The sequence below is a fragment of the Chlorocebus sabaeus genome, chromosome 4 (assembly GCF_047675955.1).
Source record: "Chlorocebus sabaeus isolate Y175 chromosome 4, mChlSab1.0.hap1, whole genome shotgun sequence".
Lineage (NCBI taxonomy): Eukaryota > Metazoa > Chordata > Mammalia > Primates > Cercopithecidae > Chlorocebus > Chlorocebus sabaeus.
The window spans coordinates 23,841,072-23,856,927 of NC_132907.1; the positions used below are offsets into that span (position 1 = coordinate 23,841,072).

At 36.5% G+C, this 15,856-nt stretch overlaps 1 protein-coding gene across 1 annotated transcript in view; it reads right to left on the reverse strand.

Moving 5' to 3' along the window:
- The window catches only part of FCHO2 (FCH and mu domain containing endocytic adaptor 2), a 141,094-nt gene that overhangs the window by 29,863 nt on the left and 95,375 nt on the right, over window positions 1-15,856 (reverse strand). Inside the window, exons 12-17 of the mRNA XM_073014694.1 lie at window positions 15,744-15,804; window positions 14,654-14,826; window positions 6,518-6,529; window positions 6,140-6,164; window positions 4,546-4,588; window positions 2,119-2,207 (exon numbers count right to left, since the gene is read on the reverse strand). Coding sequence (XP_072870795.1) covers window positions 2,119-2,207; window positions 4,546-4,588; window positions 6,140-6,164; window positions 6,518-6,529; window positions 14,654-14,826; window positions 15,744-15,804 — 403 coding nt within the window. The remainder of the gene's footprint in view (window positions 1-2,118; window positions 2,208-4,545; window positions 4,589-6,139; window positions 6,165-6,517; window positions 6,530-14,653; window positions 14,827-15,743; window positions 15,805-15,856) is intronic.

The window sequence follows — 15,856 nt, forward strand, 5'->3', positions numbered from 1 at the left end:
AGAGTAGGGAATGATCTCACAACCTGGACCTTGCTAAAATGTTAAAATGGGTACCTGGGTAGAGGATGTTAAGATGGGAGAGAAGTGCATTGCAAAGAATGGTGGGACAAAATTTAAGACTTGTTGTAACTAGCGAGTACCAAGAAAACATAAAAATAAGTGAAATAAAAATTTAAGATAAAATGCCTATTTCATAACTTCACTTAGGACCAGTTCTGTAGAACAGGAGAATCCCAATTATGAATTAGTTTGATCAATAATTATATTCTGTTCAAGTGAAGACTTAACAGTAATTACTATATAACAGGATATCTATCTATTTTGAGCATCACTAACATTTTTTTGAAAGGCAAAATTTATAATATTACTTTTCATACTATATAGGAAGATTTAAAAATGCATACTGAAGTGAATTTTAAAACCAGCAAGAAGTTAATAAATATTGTATCATTTCTTAACGGCCAAACATTAATGACCACTAAATGAAAATGAACAATTTTTTACCTGAAGTGATGGTGATATGAGCCATCTTTAGACAAGTACCAAAAGAAAAAAAGAGTACTTTATAAAAAGAAAGAGACTATACTAGAGAAAATATCAAGAAACAATGAGCAGAATTATGAAGAAATTTCTATATAACTAAAACCTCTGCGATACCAATCTGAAAAATTTTATTCATAATGGGATATTAATAAAATTTGAAAATACTGCTGAGAACTCCTTATTCTAAATGCATAATACCATTCCGACATTTTTACTAAACAAAAGAGAGATTTGGCAACAACATCAGGTTTTCCTGTACAATTACTTTCCTTATATAATATATATATAAGGTTAATTTTATAATACTAAATAGTAATAAATGCTCAATGAAAAAGGCTATAAAGCCACTTCAGATTATGTTCAACTACCTTCTATTGACTGTTTCTTGCTGTTTTACAAGTATTAAGTACAGATTACTTTCCCTTCAAAAGGTCAAACAGCATTTAGTGTTTAGGGTTAAGGTTTCTTATAATCCACTTACAGTTTCTTTTAAAAATACTTTGTTTCTAAACAGTCTAATTTTAAAAACCAATATTTAATTTTTAATAGTAAGATATTTCAACATGGCTTTTTTGTTGTTGCTGTTAATCTGCTAAAGTGTGATAGACAAAACAATGGCTTTAGAATAAGTAAGAGCCAGGTTTGAAACTTGTCTTCATCATTTACTAGCTACATAAACTTGGAGAAGTTACTTATTATCTCTGAGCTTTACTTTTTTAATCTATAAAACAGGGACAACAAAAACAACTTCATGCTGCTGTTAATGTGGTAAAATTAAATAGAATGTGTGGCACTCCTAACAATATTACCTAGCATGAACTAGACAGATTTAAGTTCTTGCCCCATGATTCCAGCGCTTCCTTAACCCCAAATACTGGATGGCAATTCTTAAGACCCAGAGAAGAGAGTAGAAAATCAATTAAAATTGCTTTTATTTTCTTGTTTTGAACAAGCAGTGGTTTTATTAAACATACATTTTTGATGCCTGCTGTTTGACTAATGAAAAGAGAAACTTAATATATTCTTGCCAAAACAACTAAAAAGCATTTATCAACTTCTTTCATAAACTGCTTGGGAAGTGTTAAAGCCTTTCTAGAAAGCAGTTTGGCAATAAGTATCATGGACATCATCTTGTAACCCATAAGTTTTAAATTGATAAATTATTACAAGCATATTGAGACATATGCACAAAATTTGTTATTTCTATGAATGTTCATAATACTAGAAAATTAGATGCAACTTAAACTTCCATCAAGAAAGAACATTGATAGGTATTTTGTATTTGAATTATCTATAAACAATAAGAATTATTATTTGGATAATGATATAAAATGCCTAGAAATAAACATGGCAATTTAAAAAAACACTTAGTATTTTACACGTTTATTGTTAAGTCATAGAGTACCTAAGAGAACAAAACCAAAATAAAATCACTTTTATTTGGCAATACAGAGGATAAATTTTTAGAAATTTTGATCATTAAGTACAACGCATAAAAAGTGAATGAGAAAAAGCAACTAAAGTATTCCTTATACTTAAAAAAAACCATATATATACACATATATATATATTTACCTGATGATGATGAAGTTAGTGAAGATGAAGATGAATCAAGAGATGGTCCAAATAGGGGGTCCCAAGCAAGTAAATCACTGGTTCCTTTTCTACCATAATATTTTAAAAGTAAAAATTTTAACAAAAGAATATTTTATTAGTATAACATTTCTAGTCACTTATTTGTAAAATAATTCTATAGAAAGAATTCTAACAGCTCAATAAACATAATTAAAAAGTTGGGGCCAGGCACCATGGCTCATGCCTATAATCCCAACAGTTTTGGAGGCTCAGGCGGGAGGATCACTTGAGACTAGGAGTTCAAGATCAAGCCTGGGCAACATACATAGCAAGACCCAGTATCTATAAAAAAAAATTTTTTTTTAATTAGCTGGGCATGGTGGTGCATGCCTGTAGTCCTAGCTATCCGGGAGGCTAAGGAAGATCACTTGAGCCCATGAGTTCTGGGCTGCAATGAGCTATAATTGCACCACTGTACTCCAGCCTGGGTAACAAAGCAAGACCCTGTCCCTAAAAAAAATATTTTTTTTTTAATTTAAAAGTTGGATACTCTACCAGTAGTATATGTGTAGAAATTGATTAACAGATTTAACAGCCAATATTTGTTAGAAGCATAACCTAAGATAGCATGTGAAGTTAGCAGAGGAGAATGGGGAAGATTAATTCCCATTCATCATGCCTTGTTAGACTCAACAACCTTGGGGGCTGTCATAATGGGAATAATAATTTCAGCTTTACATATAAAAAAGAGCAGCACACGTCTAAATGAACTGCCCAAAGACATACAGCTACTTGATTCTAAAACAGGCTCAGGTCTGCTGGTTCACAGACAGCACCCAATCCTGAACAGAAAATTTAAGTGGTATAAAATTGGGTTAAAATTTTATAAGGCCATACTTATTTTCAAAGATGAAGAAAAAGGGTAAAGTGATTTTTTTAAGCCCTTAAGTACAGAAAGATGGCTTACATATTTTAATGTATCAAACTGCCATTATTTTAAAAAATTTTAGGAAATCTTACACAAAAAAACAGGCCCTCTATAATGAAGTGCTGTAATTATCTAAGAGTACATATCCAGCATCTCAACATGCACCTACATGAAAGCACACTACACCTCGTACAATAAAGCCTAGCATTGCAACTGCATGATTCCTAAAAACAGTTTTAAAACACTCAACAACTTATCTTTAAAAATGATACATCCAATAAATACCACCACTGTGCTCAATTAGTACCTCAAAAGTATCAAATAATTGTAAACTACCTATTTAATTAAGCCTACTTTTACTTGTGTTTTACATTAACTCTGGCCAGGCTTGATGGCTCACGCCTGTAATCACAGCACTTTGGGAGGCTCAGGAGTCTGAGTCCAGGAGTTCAAGACCAGCCTGGGAAACACAGCAAGACCCAGTATCTTTTTCGAAAAAAATTAGCTGGGAGGCAGGGGTAGGAGGATTGTTTGAACCTGGGATGTTAAGGCTGCAGTGAGCCATCATCACGCCACTGCACTCCAGCCTGAGAGACAGAATAAGACCCTGTCTCAAAACAGACAAGCAAAAAACCATTAACTCAAAGACAGTATTCTTACTGATGGACACAGAAGTAAAAAGACACCCATCCAACATTGGCTTTTTTTTTTTTTTTTTTTTTTTTTAAGAAGAGCTGGCAACATGCCTTCTGGCCTCTCTCTCCCTTTTCAACTTGAGACACTTCTCTGTTTTGAAGCTTATGAAGTATATTATTTTATAAGGTCACAGTCAAAACTGAAGAAATAAATGAGAAAATTCCCATGAGACTAAACAGCTGAAATACAGATATGTATGAACTTACGGTTTCATCATTTATTTAGAAGTAGTGAGGCTACCAAGGCCAACTGTGGTTAAATGGATTTCTTTCTTATTGTAAAAGGACATATTACCAAATGAGAAATAAATTTAAACTTCTAAAAACTCCAACAGGGCATTTGACAGCTCAGAAAACAGGATGATTAACAAAACTTTACGGGAATTAAAACTATAGAGCTAATAAAACTCTAGAAAAAAGGACAAAAGGATACTTAAAATGTAAGTGTGTGGAAGAAGAGATGAAAAGGTGGAGCACAGAAGATTTTCAGGGCAGCAAAAATACTCTGTATGATACTATAATGATGAATACATGTCCTCACGCATTTGTCCAACACCAAGAATGAACCCTAATGTAAACTGTGGACTTTATGTGATTATGATGTGTCAATCAATGCAGGTTCACTGATTGTAACAAATGTACCACTCTGGTGAGAGAATCTGACTGTGAGAGAGACTGGGCATATGAAGCAGCAGGGAGCATAAAGGGAAATCTCTGTGCTTTCCATTCAATTTTGCCATGAATCAAACACTGCTCTAAAAAATAAAGTCTATTTTTTAAAAAGAATTAAACATGGAAACTTACTCATTGGGTGGAGCAGATGGCTTTGATTTTGTTAACTCCTCATCTAATTAAAAAATTAAAATATTATGAAAACTTCATAATCTGAGAAATAAAATATTTTAATGAAAAAGAGAAACTCTATACACATAACACTATGACAATGAAAAATTTTGGAATTGATAATGTAAATACAAACAATAATGAAGAAAAAGTAAATTAAGATTTTAACAAGTTTTCTACTGTGTACATTAAAATAACTGAAACTACTAAATCCTGATTTCTTCTAATACCTTTAGTAAGAAATTACTTAAGTCAATTAAACTATGATATTCATTAAAATTGCTGTTTAGAAAAGATAAAATATGGGTTGCAACTTTAAAAATAAGAAAAATGTTTAAATACACAAATTCTATTTAAGAATTTTAATTGATGAATCATGAATGTATTTTTCAAGTTCTAAGAATACTATTAGTGATTATTACATTGACAAAAAGTAGTTATTAACTCCTGAGGATGTCATATTTTGAAAAATTAAGAATCTTATAGCAACCTGGAGCGAATCTCTTTATAAGATAGCTCGTTTTGCTACCTTTTGCATTTGTAACGTGCCTCATTTCACAAGCAAGTGGTAAACAGGGGAATAGCATCATGAATGCAAAACTCACATTGGTGCATAAGCAATTTTTCCTGCACCTTCATGTTTTCTTTGCATCACCAAGCAATACCTGATGCAAAGTATATCAATATAAGTAACTTCCACAAACTATGGAGAAGTATCACAGTACATGATACCCATTCACTCTACATTTTTCACTTGGCTCAGTTTGGTTGGTTGGTTTGCCTCAGTGTTTACTGTGCTATTCTTCAATATTTCTGCATTTTGCTCTCATCTCCACAACTCAGCACCCTCCATTTATCCTCATTTTCCTCACACCCCCTATCATTAAGCTACCATCAACATTTCTTTAAAGATAAAATCCTTACTTTTATTTATTTTGGTATTTATTATTAATTTACTAGGTCTTTTAAACTGTGTTAGAATTTTTATTAAGACTGATGTTAAAGTTTTTGTTAAGTATTCTGTTAACAAAAGTACATAGCTTTTGAGTGGGCTGCTTCAACTATTTTTCCCACAACTCTTTGTTATTTTTAATGCATGATTCTGCAAAAGGTATTAGCACCCTAGAAAAGTTTTTAGTATAATTACGTTTTTAGTATAATTAAATTTATAATCGAATTTGTAATTGTGACATAACTTAAAAATAGGGAAAGCTCAATATTACTCATCTTATAAATGAAATGTCTTCTAGTTTATAAGACACAGAATGCCAGTGAAACCGTTTAACATTCTTAATCAGAAGTTACTTTTTGGCTTTGGTGATTTCTGAAAAATGTTGTAGCCATGTATTAAAGTTTAAAGCATGTCTCTCAGCTCTACAGGAAATAATATAGATATGTTGTTTTCTATTTAAAATAATTGTCCTTCTAGCCATTCAGCAGGGTTCATGACGAGAAAAGATCATTTATTTCTACAGCTACATAACGGTAAAAGATTAACAAATTGCCTTATAAAGTTTAATAGACATAAAATAAGCAATTCAAATGTCAAACTTACTAGACAAATTCCGATTCATCTGTACCTAAAACAGAGATGCAAAATAGGCACCATAAAACAAATTAATTTGATAATGAAATATTTGGTAAAATGTTAATACTAGGAACCGAATTTTACATCGTTTTTAGTATATCTGCTCAATTGTAAAGTCTATTTACATAAAAGATATAGAGAAAAAACTGTCAGTTTTTGTTTTACAGTAAAAAGTAATACATGTAGTTTTAACACCTAATGTTTTTAAAATATTAAAGCAATATCTACAGCAAAACACTAAAACTGCTAATCTGAAAATTTAATACAAATATTTTGAAAGTCAATCCTCAAAAATTACAATGATTTTAAAAGTCAATGGGAAAAAATATAAAATCTTGTACTTACTGGACTGTGTCTCTAGTAGTACATGGAAGAAAAAGAAAATTAGGTTAGAATTCTGAATACTGTATTTTTCTGTTCTAATAATTAATCATTCCCTATTCAATCATATCTAAAATACATACACCTTAAAATACATACACTGTCAGCTGGGAAAAAGTTAAGCGAATTAGGCAGCAAAATATATTCAGATACAATCTTTTCTAATCCAATATTAACTATTAAAATTGTTTTATTATTTTCATAGTATGAAATTAATGCAAATTCACTGTTTTAAAAACAGAAAAGAGAAGACTACAAAAGAAAAACTTTAAAACTATTCACAATCTCACTATCCATATATTCCTCTAGCCTTTTATTTTACATATTTACACACATATTTTAAATTAGTTATGCTCTGACATCATATACATTTGGTTTGCAACCTCATACTTTGTATATATTCACCTACCCACCTTTTTTGTTTTTTTGAGACGAAGTCTCGCTCTGTTACCCAGGCTAGAGTGCAGTGGTGCAATCTCGGCTCACTGCAACCTCCGCCTCACGGTTTTCAAGCAATTCTCCTGCCTCAGCCTCCCGAGCAGCTGGGACCACAGGCGCATGCCACCATGCCTAGCTAATTTTTCCTATTTTTTTTAGTAGAGATGGGGTTTCATTGTGTTAGCCAGGATGGTCTCGATCTCCTGACCTTGTGATCTGCCCACCTCAGCCTCCTAAAGTGCTGGGATTACAGGCGTGAGCCACCACACCCGGTCCTATACTCACCATCTTTTAAGCAACTCTGTACTTCAACATCAATCTTAATGTTAAATAGTAATGGTACAATAAAACTTCATTTCAGAAATATTTTTGGTAGAAAGAAAATAGTTTTGAAACTAAATTCTGAAGTACATGACTGGGAGAAAAATCACCTTTTTTTCCAAACAAATACATGTAACTACTTAAAATATGTAATTAGACAATAATATGAAATGGAGAGAACCTTTATTCTTCATTATCAAGAAGAACAGATTTAATGTCAATCAATGATGATCACATATAGGTATACTTAACTGTCATCCTAAGAAATGCTTTTTTCACATAGTGTAACATTTTTAAATTTAAAATTGACATCAATGAGGAAAAAATTACTGGGATAATGTTTTATTTCTCCCTCAAATTCTATTAAGTACCGTATTTTAGAATTGAGGAATTAACTATTACCACTAAGAACTCTTATCCGTGCTTTTCCTTGTTTGAAAAGTATGGGAAAATAAATGTTACAGTGGCAGACTTTAAAAAAATGCAAATAGGGTGGCACGCCCAAGATGGCCGAATAGGAACAGCTCCAGCCTCCAGCTCCCAGCATGAGTGACACAGAAGACGGGTGATTTCTGCATTTTTTTGTTGTTGTTGTTGTTGAGACTCTTGCTTTGTCGCCCAGACTGGAGTGCAGTGGCCGGATCTCAGCTCACTGCAAGCTCCGCCTCCTGGGTTCACGCCATTCTCCTGCCTCAGCCTCCAGAGTAGCTGGGACTACAGACGCCTGCCACCTCGCCCGGCTAGGTTTTTGCATTTTTTAGTAGAGACGGGGTTTCACCGTGTTAGCCAGGATGGTCTCGATCTCCTGACCTTGTGATCCGCCCGTCTCGGCCTCCCAAAGTGCTGGGATTACAGGCTTGAGCCACCCCGCCCGGCCAGATTTCTGCATTTTCAACTGAGGTATCGGGTTCATCTCACCGGAGAGTGCCGGACAATTGCTGCTGGTCAGCTGGTGCAGCCCGACCAGTGAGAGTTGAAGCAGGGCGGGCATCGCCTCACCTGGGAAGTGCAACGGGGAAGGGAATCCCTTTTCCTAGCCAAGGGAAACTGAGACACACAACACCTGAAAAATCGGGTAACTCCCACCTTAATACTGCGCTTTACCAAGGGTCTTAGCAAATGGCACACCAGGAGATTATATCCCATACCTGGCCCAGAGGGTCCCATGCCCACGGAGCCTCCCTCATTGCTAGCACAGCGTCTGAGATCTAACTGCAAGGCGGCAGCGAGGCTGGGGGAGGGGCGCCCGCCATTGCTGAGGCTTAAGTGGGTAAACAAAGCTGCCAGGAAGCTCGAATTGGGTGGAGCCCACTGCAGCTCAAGGAGGCCGGTCTGCCTATGTAGACTCCTCCTCTGGGGACAGGTCATAGCTAAACAAAAAGCAGCAGAAACCTTGGCAGAGGTAAATGCCTCTGACAGCTTTGAAGAGAGCAGTGGATCTCCCAGCACGGAGGTTGAGATCTGAGAATGGACAGACTGCCTGCTCAAGTGGGTCCCTGACCCCTGAGTAGCCAAACTGGGAGACATCCCCCACTACGTGCAGACTGACACCTCACACCTCACACGGTGGGGTATACCCCTGCGACGAAGCTTCCGGAGCAAAAATCAGACAGCAACACTCGCTGTTAGCAATATTCTATCTTCTGCAGCCTCCGCTGCTGATACCCAGGCAAACAGGGTCTGGAGTGGACCTCAAGCAAACTCCCACAGACCTACAGCTGAGGGTCCTGACTGTTAGATGGAAAACTAACAAACAGAAAGGATACCCACACCAAAACCCCATTAGCACGTCACCATCATCAAAGACCAAAGGCAGATAAAACCACAAAGATGGGGAAAAAGCAGTACAGAAAAGCTGGAAATTCAAAAAATCAGAGCACATCTCCCCCTCCAAAGGAACGCAGCTCATCGCCAGCAACGGAACAAAGCTGGGTGGAGGATGACTTTGATGAGCTGAGAGAAGAAGGTTTTAGTCAATCAAACTTCTCAGAGCTAAAGGAGGAACTACGTAACCAGCGCAAAAAAACTAAAAACCTTGAAAAAGGAATGGATGAATAGATGGCTAGAATAATCAATGCAGAGAAGACCTTAAAAGAACTGATAGAGATGAAAACCATAACACGAGAAATACATGACAAATGCACAAGCTTCAATAACCAACTCGATCAACTGGAAGAAAGAGTATCAGCGTTTGAAGATCAAATGAATGAAATGAAGTGAGAAGAGAAGTGTGGAGAAAAAAGAGTAAAAAGAAATGAACAAAGCCTCCAAGAAGTATGGGATTATGTGAAAAGACCAAATCCACATCTGATTGGTGTGCCTGAAAGTGACGGGGAAAATGGAACCAAGTTGGAAAACACTCTTCAGGATATCATCCAGGAGAACTTCCCCAATCTAGTAAGGCAGGCCACCATCCAAATTCAGGAAATACAGAGAACGCCACAAAGATACTCCTTGAGAAGAGCAACTCCAAGACACATAATTGTCAGATTCACTGAAGTTGAAACGAAGGAAAAAATGTTAAGGGCAGCCAGAGAGAAAAGTCGGGTTACACACAAAGGGAAGCCCATCAGACTAACAGCAGATCTCTCGGCAGAAACTCTACAAGCCAGAAGAGAGTGGGGGCCAATATTCAACATTCTTAAAGAAAAGAATTTTAAACCCAGAATTTCATATCCAGCCAAACTAAGTTTCATAAGTGAAGAAGAAATAAAATCCTTTACAGACAAGCAAATGCTTAGAGATTTTGTCACCACCAAGCCTTCCCTACAAGAGATCCTGAAGGAAGCACTAAATATGGAAAGGAAAAACAGGTACTAGCCATTGCAAAAACATGTCAAAATGTAAAGTCCATTGATGCTAGGAAGAAACTGCATCAACTAGCAAACAAAATAACCAGCTAATATCACAATGACAGGATCAAGTTCACACATAACAATATTAACCTTAAATGTAAATGGACTAAATGGTCCAATTAAAAGACACAGACTGGCAAATTGGATAAAGAGTCAAGACCCATCAGTTTGCTGTATTCAGGAGACCCATCTCACATGCAGAGACACACATAGGCTCAAAATAAAGGGATGGAGGAAGATCTGCCAAGCAAACGGAAAACAAAAAAAAGCAGAGGTTGCAATCCTAGTCTCTGCTGAAACAGACTTTAAACCATCCAAGATCAAAAGAGACAAAGAAGGCCACTACATAATGGTAAAGGGATCAATTCATCAGGAAGAGCTAACTATCCTAAATATATATGCACCCAATACAGGAGCACCCAGATTCATAAAGCAAGTCCTTAGAGACTTACAAAGAGACTTAGACTCCCATACAATAATAATGGGAGACTTTAACACCCCACTGTCAACATTAGACAGATCAACGAGACAGAAAGTTAACAAGGATATCCAGGAATTGAACTCATCTCTGCAGCAAGCAGACCTAATAGACATCTACAGAACTCTCCACCCCAAATCAACAGAATATACATTCTTCTCAGCACCACATCGCACTTATTCCAAAATTGACCACATAGTTGGAAGTAAAGCACTCTTCAACAAATGTAAAAGAACAGAAATTATAACAAACTGTCTCTCAGACCACAGTGCAATTAAACTAGAACTCAGGATTAAGAAACTCAATCAAAAATGCTCAACTACATGCAAACTGAACAACCTGCTCCTGAAAGACTACTGGGTACATAACGAAATGAAGGCAGAAATAAAGATGTTCTTTGAAATCAATGAGAATAAAGATACAACATACCAGAATCTCTGGGACACATTTAAAGCAGTGTGTAGAGGGAAATTTATAGCACTAAATGCCCACAAGAGAAAGCTGGAAAGATCTAACATTGACACCCTAACATCACAATTAAAAGAACTAGAGAAGCAAGAGCAAACACATTCAAAAGCTAGCAGAAGGCAAGAAATAACTAAGATCAGAGCAGAACTGAAGGAGATAGAAACACTAAAAAACTCTCCAAAAAAATCAATGAATCCAGGAGCTGGTTTTTTGAAAAGATCAACAAAATTGATAGACCACTAGCAAGACTAATAAAGAAGAAAAGAGAGAGGAATCAAATAGACGCAATAAAAAATGATATAGGGGATACCACCACCGACCCCACAGAAATACAAACTACCATCAGAGAATACTATAAACACCTCTACGCAAATAAACTAGAAAACCTAGAAGAAATGAATAAATTCCTGGACACACACACTCTCCCAAGACTAAACCAGGAATAAGTTAAATCCCTGAACAGACCAATAGCAGGCTCTGAAATTGAGGCAATAATTAATAGCCTACCAACCAAAAAATGTCGAGGACCAGAAGGATTCACAGCCGAATTCTACCAGAGGTATAAGGAGGAGTTGGTACCATTCCTTCTGGAACTATTTCAATCAACAGAAAAAGAGGGAATCCTCCCTAACTCATTTTATGAGGCCAACATCATCCTGATACCAAAGCCTGACAGAGATACAACAAAAAAAGAGAATTTTAGACCAATATCCCTGATGAATGTCGATGCAAAAATCCTCAATAAAATACTGGCAAACCAAATCCAGCAGCACATCAAAAAGCTTATCCACCATGATCAAGTGGGTTTCATCCCTGGGATGCAAGGGTGGTTCAACATACGCAAATCAATAAACGTAATCCAGCATATAAACAGAACCAAAGACAAAAACCACATGATTATCTCAATAGATGCAGAAAAGGCCTTCGACAAAATTCAACAGCCCTTCATGCTAAAAAACTCTCAATAAATTCGGTATTGATGGAACGTATCTCAAAATAATAAGAGCTATTTATGAGAAACCCACAGCCAGTATCATACTGAATGGGCCAAAAAAAGCATTCCCTTTGAAAACTGGCACAAGACAGGGATGCCCTCTCTCACCACTCCTATTCAACATAGTGTTGGAAGTTCTGGCTAGGGCAATCAGGCAAGAGAAAGAAATAAAGGGTTTTCAATTAGGAAAAGAGGAAGTCAAATTATCCTTGTTTGCAGATGACATGATTGTATATTTAGAAAACCCCATCGTCTCAGCCCAAAATCTCCTTAAGCTGATAAGCAACTTCAGCAAAGTCTCAGGATACAAACTCAATGTGCAAAAATCACAAGCATTCTTATACACCAGTAACAGACAAACAGAGAGCCAAATCATGAATAAACTCCCATTCACAATAGCTTCAAAGAGAATAAAATACCTAGGAATCCAACTTACAAGGCATGTAAAGGACCTCTTCAAGGAGAACTACAAACCACTGCTCAGTGAAATCAAAGAAGACACAAACAAATGGAAGAACATACCATGCTCATGGATAGGAAGAATCAATATCGTGAAAATGGCCATACTGCCCAAGGTAATTGATAGATTCAATGCCATCCCCATCAAGCTACCAATGACTTTCTTCACAGAATTGGAAAAAAATGCCTTAAAGTTCACATGGAACCAAAAAAGAGCCCGCATTGCCAAGACAATCCTAAGTCAAAAGAACAAAGCTGGAGGCATCACGCTACCTGACTTCAAACTATACTACAAGGCTACAGCAACCAAAACAGCATGGTACTGGTACCAAAACAGAGATATAGACCAATGGAACAGAACAGAGTCCTCAGAAATGATACCACACATCTACAGCCATCTGATCTTTGACAAACCTGAGAGAAACAAGAAATGGGGAAAGGATTCCCTATTTAATAAATGGTGCTGGGAAAATTGGCTAGCCATAAGTAGAAAGCTGAAACTGGATCCTTTCCTTACTCCTTATACGAAAATTAATTCAAGATGGATTAGAGACTTAAATGTTAGACCTAATACCGTAAAAACCCTAGAAGAAAACTTAGGTAATACCATTCAGGACATAGGCATGGGCAAGGACTTCGTGTCTAAAACACCAAAAGCAACAGCAACAAAAGCCAAAATTGACAAATGGGATCTCATTAAACTAAAGAGCTTCTGCACAGCAAAAGAAACTACCATCAGAGTGAACAGGAAACCTACAGAATGGGAGAAAATTTTTGCAATCTACTCATCTGACAAAGGGCTAATATCCAGAACCTATAAAGAACTCAATCAAATTTACAAGAAAAAAACAAACAACCCCATCAAAAAGTGGGCAAAGGATATGAACAGACACTTCTCAAAAGAAGACATGTATACAGCCTACAGACACATGAAAAAAATGCTCATCATCACTTGCCATCAGAGAAATGCAAATCAAAACCACAATGAGATACCATCTCACACCAGTTAGAATGGCGATCATTAAAAAGTCAGGAAACAACAGGTGCTGGAGAGGATGTGGAGAAATAGGAACACTTCTACACTGTTGGTTGGACTGTAAACTAGTTCAACCATTGTGGAAAACAGTGTGGCGATTCCACAAGGATCTAGAACTAGAAATACCATTTGACCCAGCTATCCCATTACTGGGTATATACCCAAAGGATTATAAGTCATGCTGCTATAAAGACACATGCACACGTATGTTTATTGTGGCATTATTCACAATAGCAAAGACTTGGAATCAACCTAAATGTCCATCAGTGACAGACTGGATTAAGAAAATGTGACACATATACACCATGGAATACTATGCAGCATAAAAAAGGATGAGTTCGTGTCCTTTGTAGGGACATGGATGCAGCTGGAAACCATCATTCTCAGCAAACTATCACAAGAACAGAAAACCAAATACCACATGTTCTCACTCATAGGTGGGAATTGAACAATGAGATCACTTGGACACAGGAAGGGGAGCATCACACACCGGGTCCTATTGTGGGGAGAGGCTAGTGGGGAGGGATAGCATTAGGAGATAAACCAAATGTAAATGACGAGTTAATGGGTGCAGCACACCAACATGGCACATGTATACATATGTAACAAACCTGCACGTTGTGCACATGTACCCTAGAAATTAAAGTATAATAAAATTTTTAAAAATGCAAATATATAATTTAATCTTTAAATTCACTTTTATAAAATTCCCTCTGACATAAGGCTCACAAAACATAGAAGAAACACTTCAAATTAGATGAGGCAAAAATTAATACTGCCAATTCAAAGAATTCTGCCAGAGACATATAGCACTGTTTATGAAATGCAACAAATGGCGGAAATAGTGAATTTTTGACATTTTCACTTTCTACTTTGAAAAGGAAGCAAAATTAAGCCAAACTCACAAGTCTATTTGCCTGCATACAAATTAAAAACTAAGTATTTCCTCAGCCAACATGCTTAACAATTGCTAAGTAATGTTTGACCAGAACAGACAGGTAAGAAAAAATAAAGACTTTATATTATAGAGTACAAATGTGTTTGTACTTACAGATATTGCTGGGGAGAGTGTTATATTCCCTATAGATACTTTTAATTCATCCAAAGAAGCCATTGTGTGATGTGAGTTATTTGGATGCATAGGCTTAATTTCTATCCGATACTTCTTTGGTTCTTCATCTTCAGAGTCAGAATCACTAGATGAGTAGAAATGGTTCTCTTTGGTATGTGAGTTTCAGTTAAAGGATTGTTTTAAAATTACCTTAGATGTATAACCAGTTTTTCACACATCTATTTTTAAAAAAGAATGAAACCTTTAAGAGTAAAACAGACTTTGGGCTGGGCGTGATAGCTCACACCTGTAATCCCAGCACTTCGGGAGGCTGAGGCAGGCAGATCACAAGGTCAGGAGTTCGAGACCATCTTGGCTAACAAGTAGAAACCTTGTCTCTACTAAAAATACAAAAAATTAGCTGGACATGGTGGCACGCACCTGTAGTCCCAGATACTCAGGAGGCTGAGGCATGAGAATCACTTTCACCCAGGAGTAGGAGGTTTAAGTGAGCCGAGATCTCACCACTGCACTCCAGCCTGGGAGACAGAGTGAGACTTCATCTCAAAAAAAAAAAAAAAAAAAAAGAATAAAACAGACTTTAACAGAAATAAGATTACTAACTTTTATTAATATGTCAAGGCTGGGTGTGGTGGTTCACACCTGTAATCCCAGCACTTTGGGAGACCAAGGCAGGTGGTTCACTTGAGGTCAGGAGTTCGAGACCAGCCTGGCCAATATAATGAAACCCTGTCTCTACTAAAAATACCAAAATTGGCCAGACATGGTACGCACACCTGTAATCCCAGCTACTCGGGGGCTGAGGCAGAAGAATCGCTGAAACCTGGGAGGCAGAGGTTGCAGTGAGCCGAGATTGTGCCACTGCACTCCTGTCTGGGCAACAGAGCAAGACTCTGTCTCAAACAAACAAACAAACAAACAAAAAAACCAACACGTCAAATGACAAATAAGGAATCACATTTTATAATTAATAAAAAATTGGAAGAGGCTTTAAGTAATATACGATTTTCTTATAACTGCCTCCTTATATGCCAACATAATCCATAAGAATACCCAGATGATGAAAGGATATCATTCTGATTTGTTTCTGGTTTAATACTGTAGCCTTCTTCATCCACATCAGGAATGTTCTAAGGGAAAAAGAAAAAAAAATTATGACAACTCCAACGTACAAAATTATTA